General features: G+C 47.2%; 2 protein-coding genes across 2 annotated transcripts; both read right to left on the reverse strand.

The window, feature by feature from the left end:
• Positions 1-6054: 6054 nt before the first annotated feature.
• Positions 6055-6615, reverse strand: LOC6598058 (C-type lectin domain family 4 member D). Its single transcript, XM_002023115.2, has 2 exons — positions 6478-6615; positions 6055-6405 (listed from the first exon to the last, which is right to left on the reverse strand). The coding sequence occupies exons 1-2, from the start codon at positions 6613-6615 to the stop codon at positions 6055-6057; spliced, it is 489 nt and encodes a 162-aa protein (XP_002023151.2).
• A 2423-nt stretch (positions 6616-9038) lies between these two features.
• Positions 9039-10454, reverse strand: LOC6598057 (parkin coregulated gene protein homolog). The gene is made up of 4 exons (XM_002023114.2): positions 10229-10454; positions 9983-10053; positions 9534-9913; positions 9039-9456 (listed from the first exon to the last, which is right to left on the reverse strand). Exons 1-4 carry the CDS (start codon positions 10313-10315, stop codon positions 9200-9202), a joined length of 795 nt encoding a protein of 264 aa, XP_002023150.1. The 5' UTR covers positions 10316-10454; the 3' UTR covers positions 9039-9199.
• Positions 10455-13550: the final 3096 nt, after the last annotated feature.

Raw genomic sequence — 13550 nt, forward strand, 5'->3', positions numbered from 1 at the left:
TAATTTTGTTCTTTCCTATCCGCATCTTGGGTTGCATTGTACTATCCTACCCTCGCCAATGTAATTCGACAGTTTCCTCAAGCCTAATGAAGCATTTTCCCATTTGTCACTACGCCCCCGAATCAACCACTTTCTCAAGAAAGGAAATTGCATTAGAAGTATCTAGATCTGCCAGGCCAAGTCAGTCCAACCCCCCATAACCGCACATGTTGGAATAATAATGTCAGGCAAAGCAAATGTATAGGCCATAAATTCATCCCCCCATTCAGGGGATCATCCTCCCAAGAACAGGAGTGGTCCAGGTCCAGAGCAATTAATTAGCAATTGCATTTGGTGCTGTCATTACGTGTGATAATTAAAAGGCCTCCCGGCTCTACTCCTCCCATAGAAGGAGCGAAAGAAATCCTGCCAAATGTATGACCATAAATTGTATGCCCTTTGGGCCTGGCTCTTACTGTGGGTGCGGTGCTCCTGGTCTCATTTCCGTTCAGTTCGGTGCGGTTCGGCTGCAAGTGCACTTTAATCTCGAATTTATCAAGCGTAATAGTGGGGTCTCTATGGGAGACCTTTTGTAATCTTAGGGATTAGACAGGCGCTCAGCACAGCATATAGTATGTGGAGACGTGGGAGGCGGCGGATAGAAGCGAGTGGGTGCTCACACTCGTTGTGTGGCCGAGCCCATTAAACAGATGGATTTCGTTGTCAACTTTTGTAATATACTTTTTGTGGACTCTCGGATTGGCTGGACTGTAGTCCTGCCACTGCCTCTGCCTCTGCCTCCCCCTCTGAATCGGTTCTGAATGTGCTTTGATATCTGCTCTCGACCTGGCTCTGACTGACAGCTTCTTGTTCTGTGTGTTCGTTGGCAGTGTTTTGCATAAAGTTCTGCCTCTGCTTACATCAACTTAATTTTCATTGTCTCTATGCATTTGTGCTGCACTCGGCGGACCAGAGACCAGAGACCAGCGACCAGATACCAGATACCAGAGAAGTTCAAGTGCGTTTCCAGCGAGTGGCTTGCATAATTCCATGGGTACTTCAAGACCAGAAAAACTTGGTTACTTGACAGAGGGAATTGCGGGGAGGAGAGGGACAGTGCGCCCCTTATAGCACAAAGTATGGTTTGAGCAAATGCAACAAAGGTTTGGGGAATTACTTGCCATTTAAATTTGTTAGTCCCATAAATAATAATTACTCAAATATACATATATTTATTTTAATAGCAGACAGTAGTCTGAATGGCTATTGAGAGCCGCACCGACAGCAACACCTACTCGTAGCAGTATCCAGCAGATGCAGATGCAGATGCTGATGCAGATACAAAGATACAACATGTTCGGCCAGCAAAAGACAATGGTGCCAGGACCTAAACCAGACAGTCGCCGGTCGGTGTTGGTTGGCCTTGTTAGCTTTGCACTGCCAACAATTAAAATGCCAAAATCAAAATCGAAATTTACAAATTTATGCGTCTAGCTGCCATTTACAGTTTCTACAATATGCCTATCCCATCCCCATCCCCATCCCCATCCCCTATGCCCTATACCCGCTCTCCCAGAATAAATTGCGCAATTTTCCAGGGGCATCGCAGAACTAATGAAATAATGGGCCGGCGAATTAAATTATGGCCAAGGTATTCCCAGAGGCCCAGAAGGACCTCTAGACAATAACTAAATTTGCACTCACGATGGGATGGAGTTTTTCTTTTCTATTTTTTTTTTTTTGATTGCATTGTTGCCGTTTGATTTGCAACCACTCGAAACCCAGCAACCCAACAACCCACCAACCGAATCACCCACCAAGGGCCATCCGACACCTCGGCGGAACAACCCTCCCCGGCCGATCCCGGCGACCTCACCTCACCGCGATCCGAATCCGAATCCGCTTCCGCATCCGCATCCGAGTCCGCCCCCTCCCTCATTGCCTATTCACACTCGTGTATTTCTATATCGCGCTCTATACGTGTTATTATTATTATTATTTCTATATATAAACTTTTTATTATTTGCTCGTTTACGGATTTTTCTCTCCCCCTCTCTGTCTGCCTGCTCTTTGGATTCGTCTGCTCGGGTTTATCGCTTCTCGTGTAGTGCGAAATTATCACAAAACTCATTGAATTTCCTTTTATTGTTGTCGGCTGCCAACCAGCGGGCTGGCACCCTCCCTTGCCCAAGTGGAAATCATCCGTGCAGCGCAGCGGAAGCCGAAGAGCGTCGGCTGCGTCTGTCGTCTTATCGTCTCCTTTGTTGTGTCGCGGTCGGGAACGTGTGACGGGGGAGGCAGGCACAGTGGGTACAAGCCAACTTGAACTGCTCTAAAAATGCAAATATGCAAAAATGTACTGGAGAACCCCTCAATCTCTTGTTTAAATACTCGTACTATCTGAAACTCCGTTTTATCCACAGAACGAGTATCTCCGAGACCCCATTACCACTGCACAGACACATATTATATTCTGTCTGAAAATAATAAGTCCTGGATTCAATCAGGTGCGAATTGCTCTATTTAATAGCCTCTATTGTTTCTGAAGATCCACTGAAGGCTTAAAATAGGGTGAGTAATCATATGGCTGAGCTAGGAACAATCAAGATGTAAACCCTATTTGGCTCCTGTATATACTTACAGTGGTACTTTTCATATCGATATTGAATGGAATTAAAACTACAGGTAATTTGGTACGAGTTTCAAAACGAAAAAAAGTTATAATTATGTTCCAAAATATACGGCTGTTTAAAGAGTACGAGTAATTCGAATTTGCATAACTATTCGTCCATGTCTGATGCGCTGTCCTCGTCGCAAAAGAGCAGCCTACTCTGCTCCTGCAGCGAGTAAGCCATCTCCAGAAGGTTCTGAATCTCGAGGTAAAACTCCGGGCGCTGGGCAAGGCGTCCTGACGAGAAGTGGACATTTGCTGCATCCTCCCAGCAACTGATTGCCGTACCCAGAGCATGCATTCCCATGACGCCAAGTTCGTGGATGTCTACAGGACGAGGAGCTTTGCACGGGTACTTCCTGCGGCGAAGCATAAAGTGCGAGAGTACCCCTAACACACCCATGCCGGCGGTCAATGAGATCACGATTTTCGTATTGGTGGAGATCGGAAACGGCAGGAGGCTACCAGGCATCTTCAAAACTTCGATGTGGATAATGAGAGCAATATTACGGTCTGCCCTTTCGAGTCTGTTTGGATTCTAGTCTCTCGAAATAATTTAAGAATGCCTGTCATACTGACATCCTGATTGCTTTGGTTTTGTGCTTTTGCTGTAGAAGTGCATGGGGTCTATTTAAATTAATTTCAGAACAGATTCAGTACTTTTGCTAATCTTTCCATTTCTAGTGCCAGTTTCTCCATGCGATGTCCCACTGTGCATGCAATGTTTCTCCCATGGTCACCTTCCCCCAAGAGCTGGCAGGTTGCTGGAGTGCAAAAAAGTTGGTTTAAGGTCCTTGAAAATGAAAATGTTCTCTGCCGCAGCCGACAACCTCGTTTCGAGGGCTGCCCCTTCCACTCCTGCCGCTGCGGCTTGGTGACCATCCGCCTTCACCCCTGCGCCTTCCACACCCCGGCACTTAGCTGACAATGAGCAGTGACAGCTACCAGGGGTGGAGCGGATAGGATTCCACCGCCGGGATGTTCTATTGAGAGCCGCTTGCGGTCGTGCCACAGACCCCAAACCCCAGGATTCAGACCCAGACCCAAGCCCAGACCCAGACCCAGACCCAGACCCAGACCCGGACCGTCTGCACGTCTGTTGCATCTGTCGCATGCCGGAACTAAACGACAACAGAGGAACCCGACACAAGGGTAGTCGACTCAACCCCCATAGGGACGAGAATGCAGTCGATAATGATGCGTACGCAGGGGCGATTATGATGAGTTTGATAGAGACAAGAACTCGTCGACTTGACACGCATGATTTAGTGTCCTGTTGAACCTGCCCTGCCCTGCCCCTGCCGCTGGCCGGAGTCTCGTTTCGATTCCATTTCGCAAATTGCAAATAAGTCGTCCAGTGCTGCATGGGTCCCGGACCGTGTCGTGTGACAATTCTCGCAAATTATGTATATTTTCCCAGCAGCAGCCGCCAACCTAATCCGATTATTGCTCCCGATCCGGGGGACAGGTCCAGGTCCAGGTCCCGCCGCTGTCGCGCTGCACTTTTGTGTATCTCGTTGCCAGCATATGGAGTGCATGGATAGTGGAGGTCGGCACTTACACTCATTGTCCGACGTGGAATCCGGGGTTACACTCGCCCTAGCCCACTTCCAATTCCAATCCCACTCCCACACCAACACGCCCCGCCCCGTAATTGGATTTCGATGACTGCAAATTGGTGATAATTTCGATTTGCTTCCGGGCAGCTTCCACGGAACGCAGCGCGCACGTGATTCGTGAAAATGCGACCAGCTGCGCCCTGCACTCTTTATGTCTGGTCGTGACCGGCTAAACAGGGATTGCAAATGGATGGAATGGCCTCTTTATGTCTGCTCAAACAACACCGATCACAGACAGTGTACTGTCAGTGTACTGTCAGTGTACTTAGGCCCGACCCCCCTCCCGGAATGGGGGAACTGGAACGACGAAAGAAAACTAAGCCCGAACCGAGAGAATTTCCTAATCACCCATTAGCTGATAAGACCATGCATATAAATTCGCCTGCATTGCTTCAAATGGACAGACGATAATCAGTACTCAGTCACCATGAAGGGCTTTCTTCAGCTACTCGTCCTCCAGCTAGCTCTCAAGTTCGTCCCAGCTCAGGATCTCAAGTGCTCGGTAGACTATGTCTCTTTGGGAGACAGCGCCTATAAAATAGAACGCGGCAAGGTACTACCATACTCCGTGCTCCAGATGGTACAATCACTGCAATGATAGCCTCCAATTCTGGCCACCATCGACAGCGAAGAGGAGCTCAATGCCATATAGAAATACCTCAATCAATTGGGTTTCGGTCCAGACGAAGCTGTGTGGTTCTCTGGCTTTGGCATCAAGTCCGGAGCCTGGATCTCGCTGGCGAACTCCAAGATCCAGACGTACTTTAAGTGGGCATCCGCCGAACCCAATGACTTGTACAGTGCGGAAAACTGTCTGGGCATCAAGGCCAACAGTGGTAATTGGTTCATGAATGACCTGAGTTGCTTCAAAGAATACTCATATCTATGCGAGGGTATTCCTAAGAAGACAGAGGACAACGAGTTGGCAGTGTAGAACTATCTTTGAAATGATAAATCGTAACATATCAAGAATGTACATAGATACATGTGTACAGTGTTCATACATGTCCACAACGTTAATTTTCCTTAGTTTCCAATAAATTTGTTTGCAATGAAATTAAAATTACTTAAATCACTCTCGTTTATTTTTCCTATATCAGAACTGTGTTATTTTTAGCATTAGGTTTGGAAAACAAAGGATTATGCTTCTGATCGCTGAAAGCAGCCCCATACGTACTCCAATATTGCTTGTAGTAATTTCGTCGGTTAGTACATCCGAAAGAGACCATGAGCTCAATGCCTTTCCAGCAGAATGTATCATGCGTCATGTTTTGAGTGCTGGTGAATGCTTACGACACATTCCTTACTATCGCGCCGTTGTAAATATAATCGGTTCTGAACCTATCGATATCAGCTTCGAAGCTTAGCGACTCACACCAAAACCACAAATTGGAATAATTCTTCGTAAAACTGAAGCATTGAGCTAAATTCATGGTTTCGTTTTTCTTTCTTCACGATTTAGTGTGTATTCTCTTCGATATGTCAGATACCGATAAAGACCATCAGCAATGCATCAAGAAAATATATCGTACTAGTTGTACGCTCCATTTCTGAAAGATCTGATGCATGAATTTATGCATCATACCCACTATTCATGTGCTTTCACCAACGCTATCGTACGAAACACACGTGATCTTGCAACGACTTTAAAAGAATTCAAAACGATTTGCATTTCGGGATACCTTTATAGATAATAGGTAACTTGCAGGACCTAGGGACCCCTCGCATCCCTCAATCAAATTCAAAGTAAATCTTTTAGCTCGAATATATATGTATATTACCAAATCAGTTGATATACACTCTTGTCGAGTCGAGTTCACAGATGTACGAGAGCTTGACACGGCAGGAGTAATCGTTCATGAACCAGGGCTCCCCGATGCGATATAGGTTCATGCAGTTCTCGCTGTTCAGGTTGTCCGGCTGGCTGATGTACCATTTGGCATAGGGCAGGGGCCGGGCAGGACCAAACTGCAGCCAGCTGCCCTGCCGGCCAAAGCCCCCAATCCAGATCCAGTCGGCGCGATAGCCCATGCTCGTCAAGAAGTCGGTCAGCTCAGTGAACTTGTACTCGGAGTCAACGGTGGCCAGCTGGAGGCCCGACCGAATGCAGCGCTCGTTGGCATCGTACCAGGTGAGCTGGAGAGTTAAGGAAAGGGAAGGAAGGGGTTGGGAGATTCCACGAAAGACGCCTATGTAACGGGTACTCACCTTATCCTTGCTCTCCACAAAGTAATGCTTCTTCCCTACTCTGGTCAATGGCAGCGTGCAGTTGAAGCCCTCGACGCGAGACAAGCTCATAGCAGCCAGGCTGAGAGGAAGCCCCAAAGCCGAAGCAAATAGTTTCATCTCTTAGTGTGTGGATCGAGTGATGTTCTACTCAGGTAATTTTCTGATTTATATAGAATACCAACGTTTTGCCTTCTTTGTTCTGCATATTTACTCGAGTCGCGGCATCGACTGATGGAAATTAGGGGCGGCTCCCAGTCCGCAGTCCCCAATCGATAAGACCTCGAGGTGGAGTGGGCAATACTTTCGTTTTCTGCGCTGATGTCTGAAATGCTCATTACATTGGATGGCCCGAATTGTGCCCGCGGGCGTTTCGTGTCAATTTATGCAACTCTCCTGCAATTTCCGGTATATTAAAGCAATTTCCAACCCACTGGCCACAGCGCACGGACACACTGCCACGAGTACACCGACTCTGTCATGGGCTATGGGCACGACCTAATGGGGGAGTCCTGCATATGACTGCTCTCTATGGATGTGGATGTGTTCGAGCTGTGTGCGTGTGTGCGAAGGAAAAGCCCTCCTGGGCATCGATGTAACTAAAGTGTGGGCGAATTGACGAGCATCAGGAGAGTAAGGCTAGAGTACATTATGGCAGCAGCGCAAAATTTGATATCACATTTGGATATGGTGCGAGAGAGAGGGGTCTACTTCGATTTCTTAACAGGGATAAGTTCACCCAAATCTGGAACGGTCTCAAACTTATTTGACGGAGTCACTTAATGGATTCCTGTATCCAGTCCATCTGCAGCTTCAGGTCTCTTGAATTGTGGAGTTCAACATAACTCACATACAGCTTGAACCCTGATTCGGATGCTACCTGTTATCTATCTCAACCACTTTGGCTCTGTAACTCCAAAGTATTCAATTTTGGACTCTGAAAACTGGGCCTCGAATCTTATTATTTACCCATTTCGAAAGCAATCTTTTGAAAGGATTTACCATCTAAATCAAAGTTTGGGCGCCCTGCAGCGAACCGCTTTCCCAGACCATCCCCGTCCCCATCCCCATTCCCATCCCCGGTCGTGCCCTGCCATTATGGCGACTACTGTCAGTGTGTCTGGGGTCTCGAAGCAATAAAAACCGCTCCTCGAGAAGTGCGTATAAAATGTCAAAACGTTTTACCAGCATTTTGAAGCTGAAGCTGAAGCCGATCCACGGCCAAACAATAAAATGGAAAACTCGAAGCAAGCAAATGCAATTTAGCAAACAGGAGGGTCGTCAAGTGACGCTGCACCCAGGGGGACTGTTTGATTTACCGTCAACAGGAGATTAAAAAAACGAAATAGAATCGGCAGCGGGGAAAAACACGCTACCAAAAAGTGAATTAAGAACTTGTGTGCTGGAACGACGCTACGCGACGCGACACGACGCGAAGCCAGCAGCCCAGAGGGGTGGCTGGTTTCGTCCGGGTGTGGGGCAAATTGAGTTGCAACACTTGGCAGGTTTTTATCTACGCACCACAATCTACCCACCGACCAACCCAGCAACCAAGCAGCCGAACAACCAGTCTGGAGGGGGGTCCAGGGAGAGGTCGCAGCCCAGTGTGACCAGAGTGACCATCCATCCCACTATCCGCAAGGAGCAGAACAGAGAACGGACTCCGGACAACTGTTTCGTGTTGGTGCGCGTTGATAACAAGATTTGTTTTTCAAAAATTATGGAGGGTCGTCCTTAATTACGCTGAAAAGCGCAATGAGCAATTTCCAAATGGCAATAGCCAGGAGCTGCGAGATGGGAGAGATGGGAGAGCAACAGCAATAGCAATAGCCATGCCTAAACCACATCCACCCCAAGCAATTTAGGTAAATTAAATTTGGAGTGTGCCCATCCTTCGATTTTCAGATGGTGGAGAGTGGGAGAGTACTCAAAAGTCAAAAGTGTGTGGCTCTTTGCTTGATTTTGGCCAGAGATAAGGTTCTGGGGACCAGGGCACAGGATAACGGAAGGCAGACACGGTGGCAGACACAGACACAGCCACGCAGGCAGGCTCGAACGCTGGCAGACGGAGGCCAGAACACCCTCCCGTTAGACAAATGTATCTGCCAGACAGTCAACACTCTTTACATGGATATTCCATTAAAAGTGCCGCAGTGCATTGAACAATTTTCACTTTATGATTTATGGTAATCAGCTTTTTATTTATGGCACGTTCCTTCAATTGGCTACAAAAAATAAGCATGTACTCACACTCCTACTGGAATCCATTGCAGCGTCTGCCTTTTGTTTTCTGAAAATTAAAAATTAATTAGGCATTTATCACTTGACTGTCTAACAGATGGCGGCTTTCCTGGTGGAGGGGCGGAAACTTGTTCGGGGTAAGTGGAGCGGAACACGAATACTCTGTCAGGCAAGGAGTCCCGTCCCAGACGAGATCTATGTATCCCGAAAGACCTCACAGATCTTATGGAAATGAGTGTACAGAACAGGGTTTCCGGGAAAGTCTGGGACTAGTCCCAGCCCTCTCAGCTCATGGATTCAGCTTATTGAATGCATGTAACTATGGATTTAATGTACTCTGATTTTAAAATTCACAAAATTAACAATTTCGTTGGATTTTGTTTTAGTAATTCCCTGCCGAAAAACGAAACTTAATAAACTAAAATCGAAACCAAAACTTGATTAGATCGAGATGTCGAATTGATTACGATGGCGCCGGCATCTCGCAGCGGGGAAAGACGCTGCTCTCGTAGGTCGGCACCATGTACTTGATGTTGATAAAGGCGTTCGGACCGCCGCAGTACTCGAGCAGCTTCAGGGTGTCCTCGATGACATCGCCAATGCGCTTGCTGCGGTCCGGGTCGATGCCCTCGCCCAGATTCACGTTGATGTTCTTGTAAATGTTGCACACGGCCAGCAGCTGGCGATAGAACGGCACCAAGGCCTCTCCAACACAGGGACCTAGGGAGCAAGGAGCAAGGACCAAGGACCAAAAAGGGCTATAGATCTTTTTTAATTGGTTTACCAGCAGATCTTACCCAGTCGCACCATAAGCTGGACCACCTGAAGGGCGGAGATGATGATGCGCTTGTCGCGGGTCTGGAAGGCCCGTTTCAGCGGCAGAATCAGTTTTGGCAGCACGGGCAGTACCTTCTTGGGCGACCGAATGATCAGGTCGATGGCTCCGTTGATGGCCAGCAGCCGCGTGTCGCTGTTCATGTCCGCCAGCCCGTCTACGAAGATCGGCAGATAGTAGCAGTAGTCTAGCTCCTCTGGCACGCAGGTCCAGCGCACAGAGCGATCTTTGGTGGGGTCCTGCTTGCTGCTGCGACCGGCCAGGACGCACGGGATGTCCCCGCGACTGAAATAGATCTTAAAAACTGTCTCCTTCACGGGTCGTCGCTTGAAAATGTCGATCCTAAGGGGTGCAGTCGAACGATCGAGTTCTATAGTCCCACTTCCCTTTCAGCTGTGTATTCGTACTCACTTTGGAGGAGGCTTTACCACAGTGTTCTTCTGCAGAGCCTGATAGGTGAAGGCGGGAACCACGCGATTGGGCTGTTCGAAGAGAAAATGAAATCAATCTGGGAATGCTGGGAACGTAAGAGACCGGTTCGGCCCCACTTTATAGAAATAGAATTCCCTAAAAAGGATATTGCGGTGCGAACATCTTCTCTGAGCTCTTCTTGTGTGGGATTAGCGGTTCAAACCTATTCTAATGCAGTATACTCACCCGCTTCGATCGCAAGTAGAGAAACTCTCGGCACACTCGCCCCGGCTCGTGGGCACGCGTTGCACGTTCCTGAGTATTCGAGCACATTTCACTTTCTTCTGAACAGCAGAAAATATAGAAATATCTGATTTTTTTTGTAGAAAAGTATAAAAATCTGGACACTTTTGGAGCTGAAATTCAGTTTTGAATTATTGGAAGACTATTTTCGGACTGGGTTTTTTAGATTTGATATTGGAAATGTACAGCCAAGATGTGATATGAATGGGCTACTAGATACGAATGCCAGTGAGCCTGGCTCGAACTAGTCGAATATCGAAATTGGGGTTGACAGTGGAGTGGAGGATTGCCTCGATACGGCTCTGGGGCCCCGAAGCACACATCCACATCCCCAAACAGGGCCGAAATTCAGGGCACCCTCAAGCAGCAGACACACATGCCAGAAAATGTAAATAAATTATTCGTATAAATATGAAAATATTTATGTAGCGACACCTTCTTATCAAGACGTCGACACGCCGAGGGTGCGACCCAAACCTCCATCACCACTCGCATCCGAATCCGCATCCCCAGACCTATACCCATTCCCTGCTCTAAACCAAACAATTTGGGCAGAATAATGCGTTGGGGGCTGTGCGGGCACTTGGGATGGGGATTCCCCCACACACACACCGACATCACACCCAAAACTGTTCGCGTCTCTAAAGAGTCATAAAGGGAAAGTGCAAACATTTGCGCACTTTATCATCTTTTCCATTTCCCTGTCAGCGGTGGGCCAGCGGTAAGTGTACGCGTACCGGTAAATATTTTGTAACGCCCGTCAATTAAGGCGTCTGGTGGGGATCGTATCCCTAGCCCTCAGACCCAGACACCGCCTCTCTATCTCTCCATCTCTGCATCACCCATCACAGCATTAACCTACTTGGAACAGGTAAGGCGGAGTGGGGTTGGGGCTGGGGTTGGGGTTGAGGTGCTATCAGTACCTCCATCTCGGCTCTGTTTCGTGTGCTCTGAATTAATTAAAATCCAGCATGCGAATTACATCTCTCCGCCCTTATCCGACTTAGTTTTCAGCCTCGACTTTTCCGGCTTTTCCCCCTCCTTCGCTCTCTAATTGCCCACGCACAGCTTTTCACTTTCATTCAACACATCGTTGCACGTCGCGACTTATCCGCGTTTTAATAATGTGCCCTGGCCTAAGTCAAGACTTGTTACCTCCCTATCCATTTCCCCGTTTCCACATTTCCATTTCAATTTTTATGTAGCTTCTTGAGCTTTCTGGCATGTAAATTGAGTTGGGAGCATTTACCATTATGGAGCATAAGGACTGGAAGAGTCAAGAGCTGCCAACTCCCTCGCTAATTGCTGAAAAGCTTTTCGGATAATATTACCCTGGAAAATGCTCTCACAAGCCAGAAAATATTTATTGAACAGCCAAATATGAAACAAAGTGGACTGATTGCCGGTTAGAAATCTAGTGAGAGTAATAGATAGAAAGGCAATAATACCTTTTATTTTAATTTTTAATTTTTAACTGAAAAGAGAGCTTCATATAATACGAATAAACATGAATTTTCACGAATGCAAAACATTCGTATAAATTTAAGTACCAGCCAGAGGGAAGCTCTATAAAGTATGCATACTCATACATATTCTTGATCGGCACCAATAGCCGATACAATAGGGCCACGTCTTCTCTCCGAGTAGGATCATTATTAAAATTATTATAGCCAGCATGGGCAAAACTCCTGTCGTTTGGCTCTTTTAACACCTGTCTTTCCAACATAATCAGGCGCAATGCAATGCTAGAAAAACGTGCTATTGGGTGCATACTTTTAGGATGCATTGGCAGTGTCTTGTAGCATGGAAAATTTTAAAGACAAACTTTAGATCGGCCAATAGTTGGCATTATGTCATGTAGAAAATAATTATACAATTTTCTCCATTAGGCGCTCGGGCAAAATGGGAAAATGAAATGTTCCCTGAACAAACCAGACAACAATATCACAGGGGCTCCGAGCGCTTACAATGGCCACAGCGCAAATCAGCCAGATCATAATTTATTGGTCCGAAATGGAAGGCCTATAGAACACCAGCTCAAAATAGGCCGAAAGCCGACACAAAGGCTTGCCATGCCAGGATAATGGGTCTGGGGAGGGTTCCATGGGTTAGGTAAGGTGAGGTGAGGTGGGGTGATGTGATGTGAGGTGAGTGGATGGTTTGAGTGCGTTTGTCTAGCTGACACTTTCATTAACAAAAAGTCAGAGCGATGACAACGGGCGTCTGCCATCAGGGCGATTGTGTGTGTGTGTGTGTGAGTGTGTGTGCGTGTGTGTCTGTGTCTGTGGCCGGGTCTGTGTGTTTTTGCATTGTTACAAAGTGCAATTGTGGGATGGGGGTTCGGACGGGTATGGGTATGAGTATGAGTATGAATGGGTCCTGGGATCAGGACTGGGGGCAGCTGGTCTGTGGGTGTTGTCCATTCATCTGACATGGCTGCAGTGCGGCACGTAAATCTAAACAGCCACTGACAGCTTTCAACTGAAATTCACTCCCACATCCAGAGTCACTCCGACCGGCAACAGCTTTTTATGTGCTGCTCAAAATGGACAGTCGGCAGTCGACAGTCGGGAACAGGGCCCACCATCTTGAATGCCATATAAGCCATACACATATACATATACATATATTGTATATATCAATATCCTGGTCATCTATCAATATATACAATGTGCATACATACATACATGTATATGTATATATGTATGTAGATGCGCCTTCGTTGGGTTGTTTGTCTGAAATTGACATCCCATGCAGGAGCTCCCATTTTGGTCTTTATCATTGAACATGGCCGACAGAGTTGCCTTTTGTTTCGACCTGCTCCTCCTCATCGGCCATCGACTCATGGGATGGATGGACCCCGGACCGGGGTAGGAGTAGGGCCGAGATTTTATGTTCGCATACATTTTGAGCGCTTTATTGTTTGTCCAATTTCGTGCAACGTCGCCTGTGCCCAAGCCCAGGCCCAGGCCTGGCCCAGCCTGAGAGAGAGTAATCGAGTATCCGTTGTCAGTCCCACGCTGAAGAGAGAGGAGCAGAGTCCTTTCCCAGGCCGCCCTATGGCAGATAGGTGTTAATCTAATAACTGTCAAATGCAGGATGTTGGTAGGGAAATTGCTGCTAACTAACTAACTCGTGTGCAGGGAATAACAAATTGTATTCAGATGTGATCAGCCCTCTGGGGGGCTCAGCTAAAGGGCTTGGGGACTGGCATAGCTGGTTATATTTCCATTATTTAGTTTTTCTAAGCTTATCACATTCATAG

Source organism: Drosophila persimilis, unplaced genomic scaffold (assembly GCF_003286085.1).
Source record: "Drosophila persimilis strain 14011-0111.01,24,50 unplaced genomic scaffold, DperRS2 tig00000124-arrow-pilon, whole genome shotgun sequence".
Classification (NCBI taxonomy): Eukaryota; Metazoa; Arthropoda; class Insecta; order Diptera; family Drosophilidae; genus Drosophila; species Drosophila persimilis.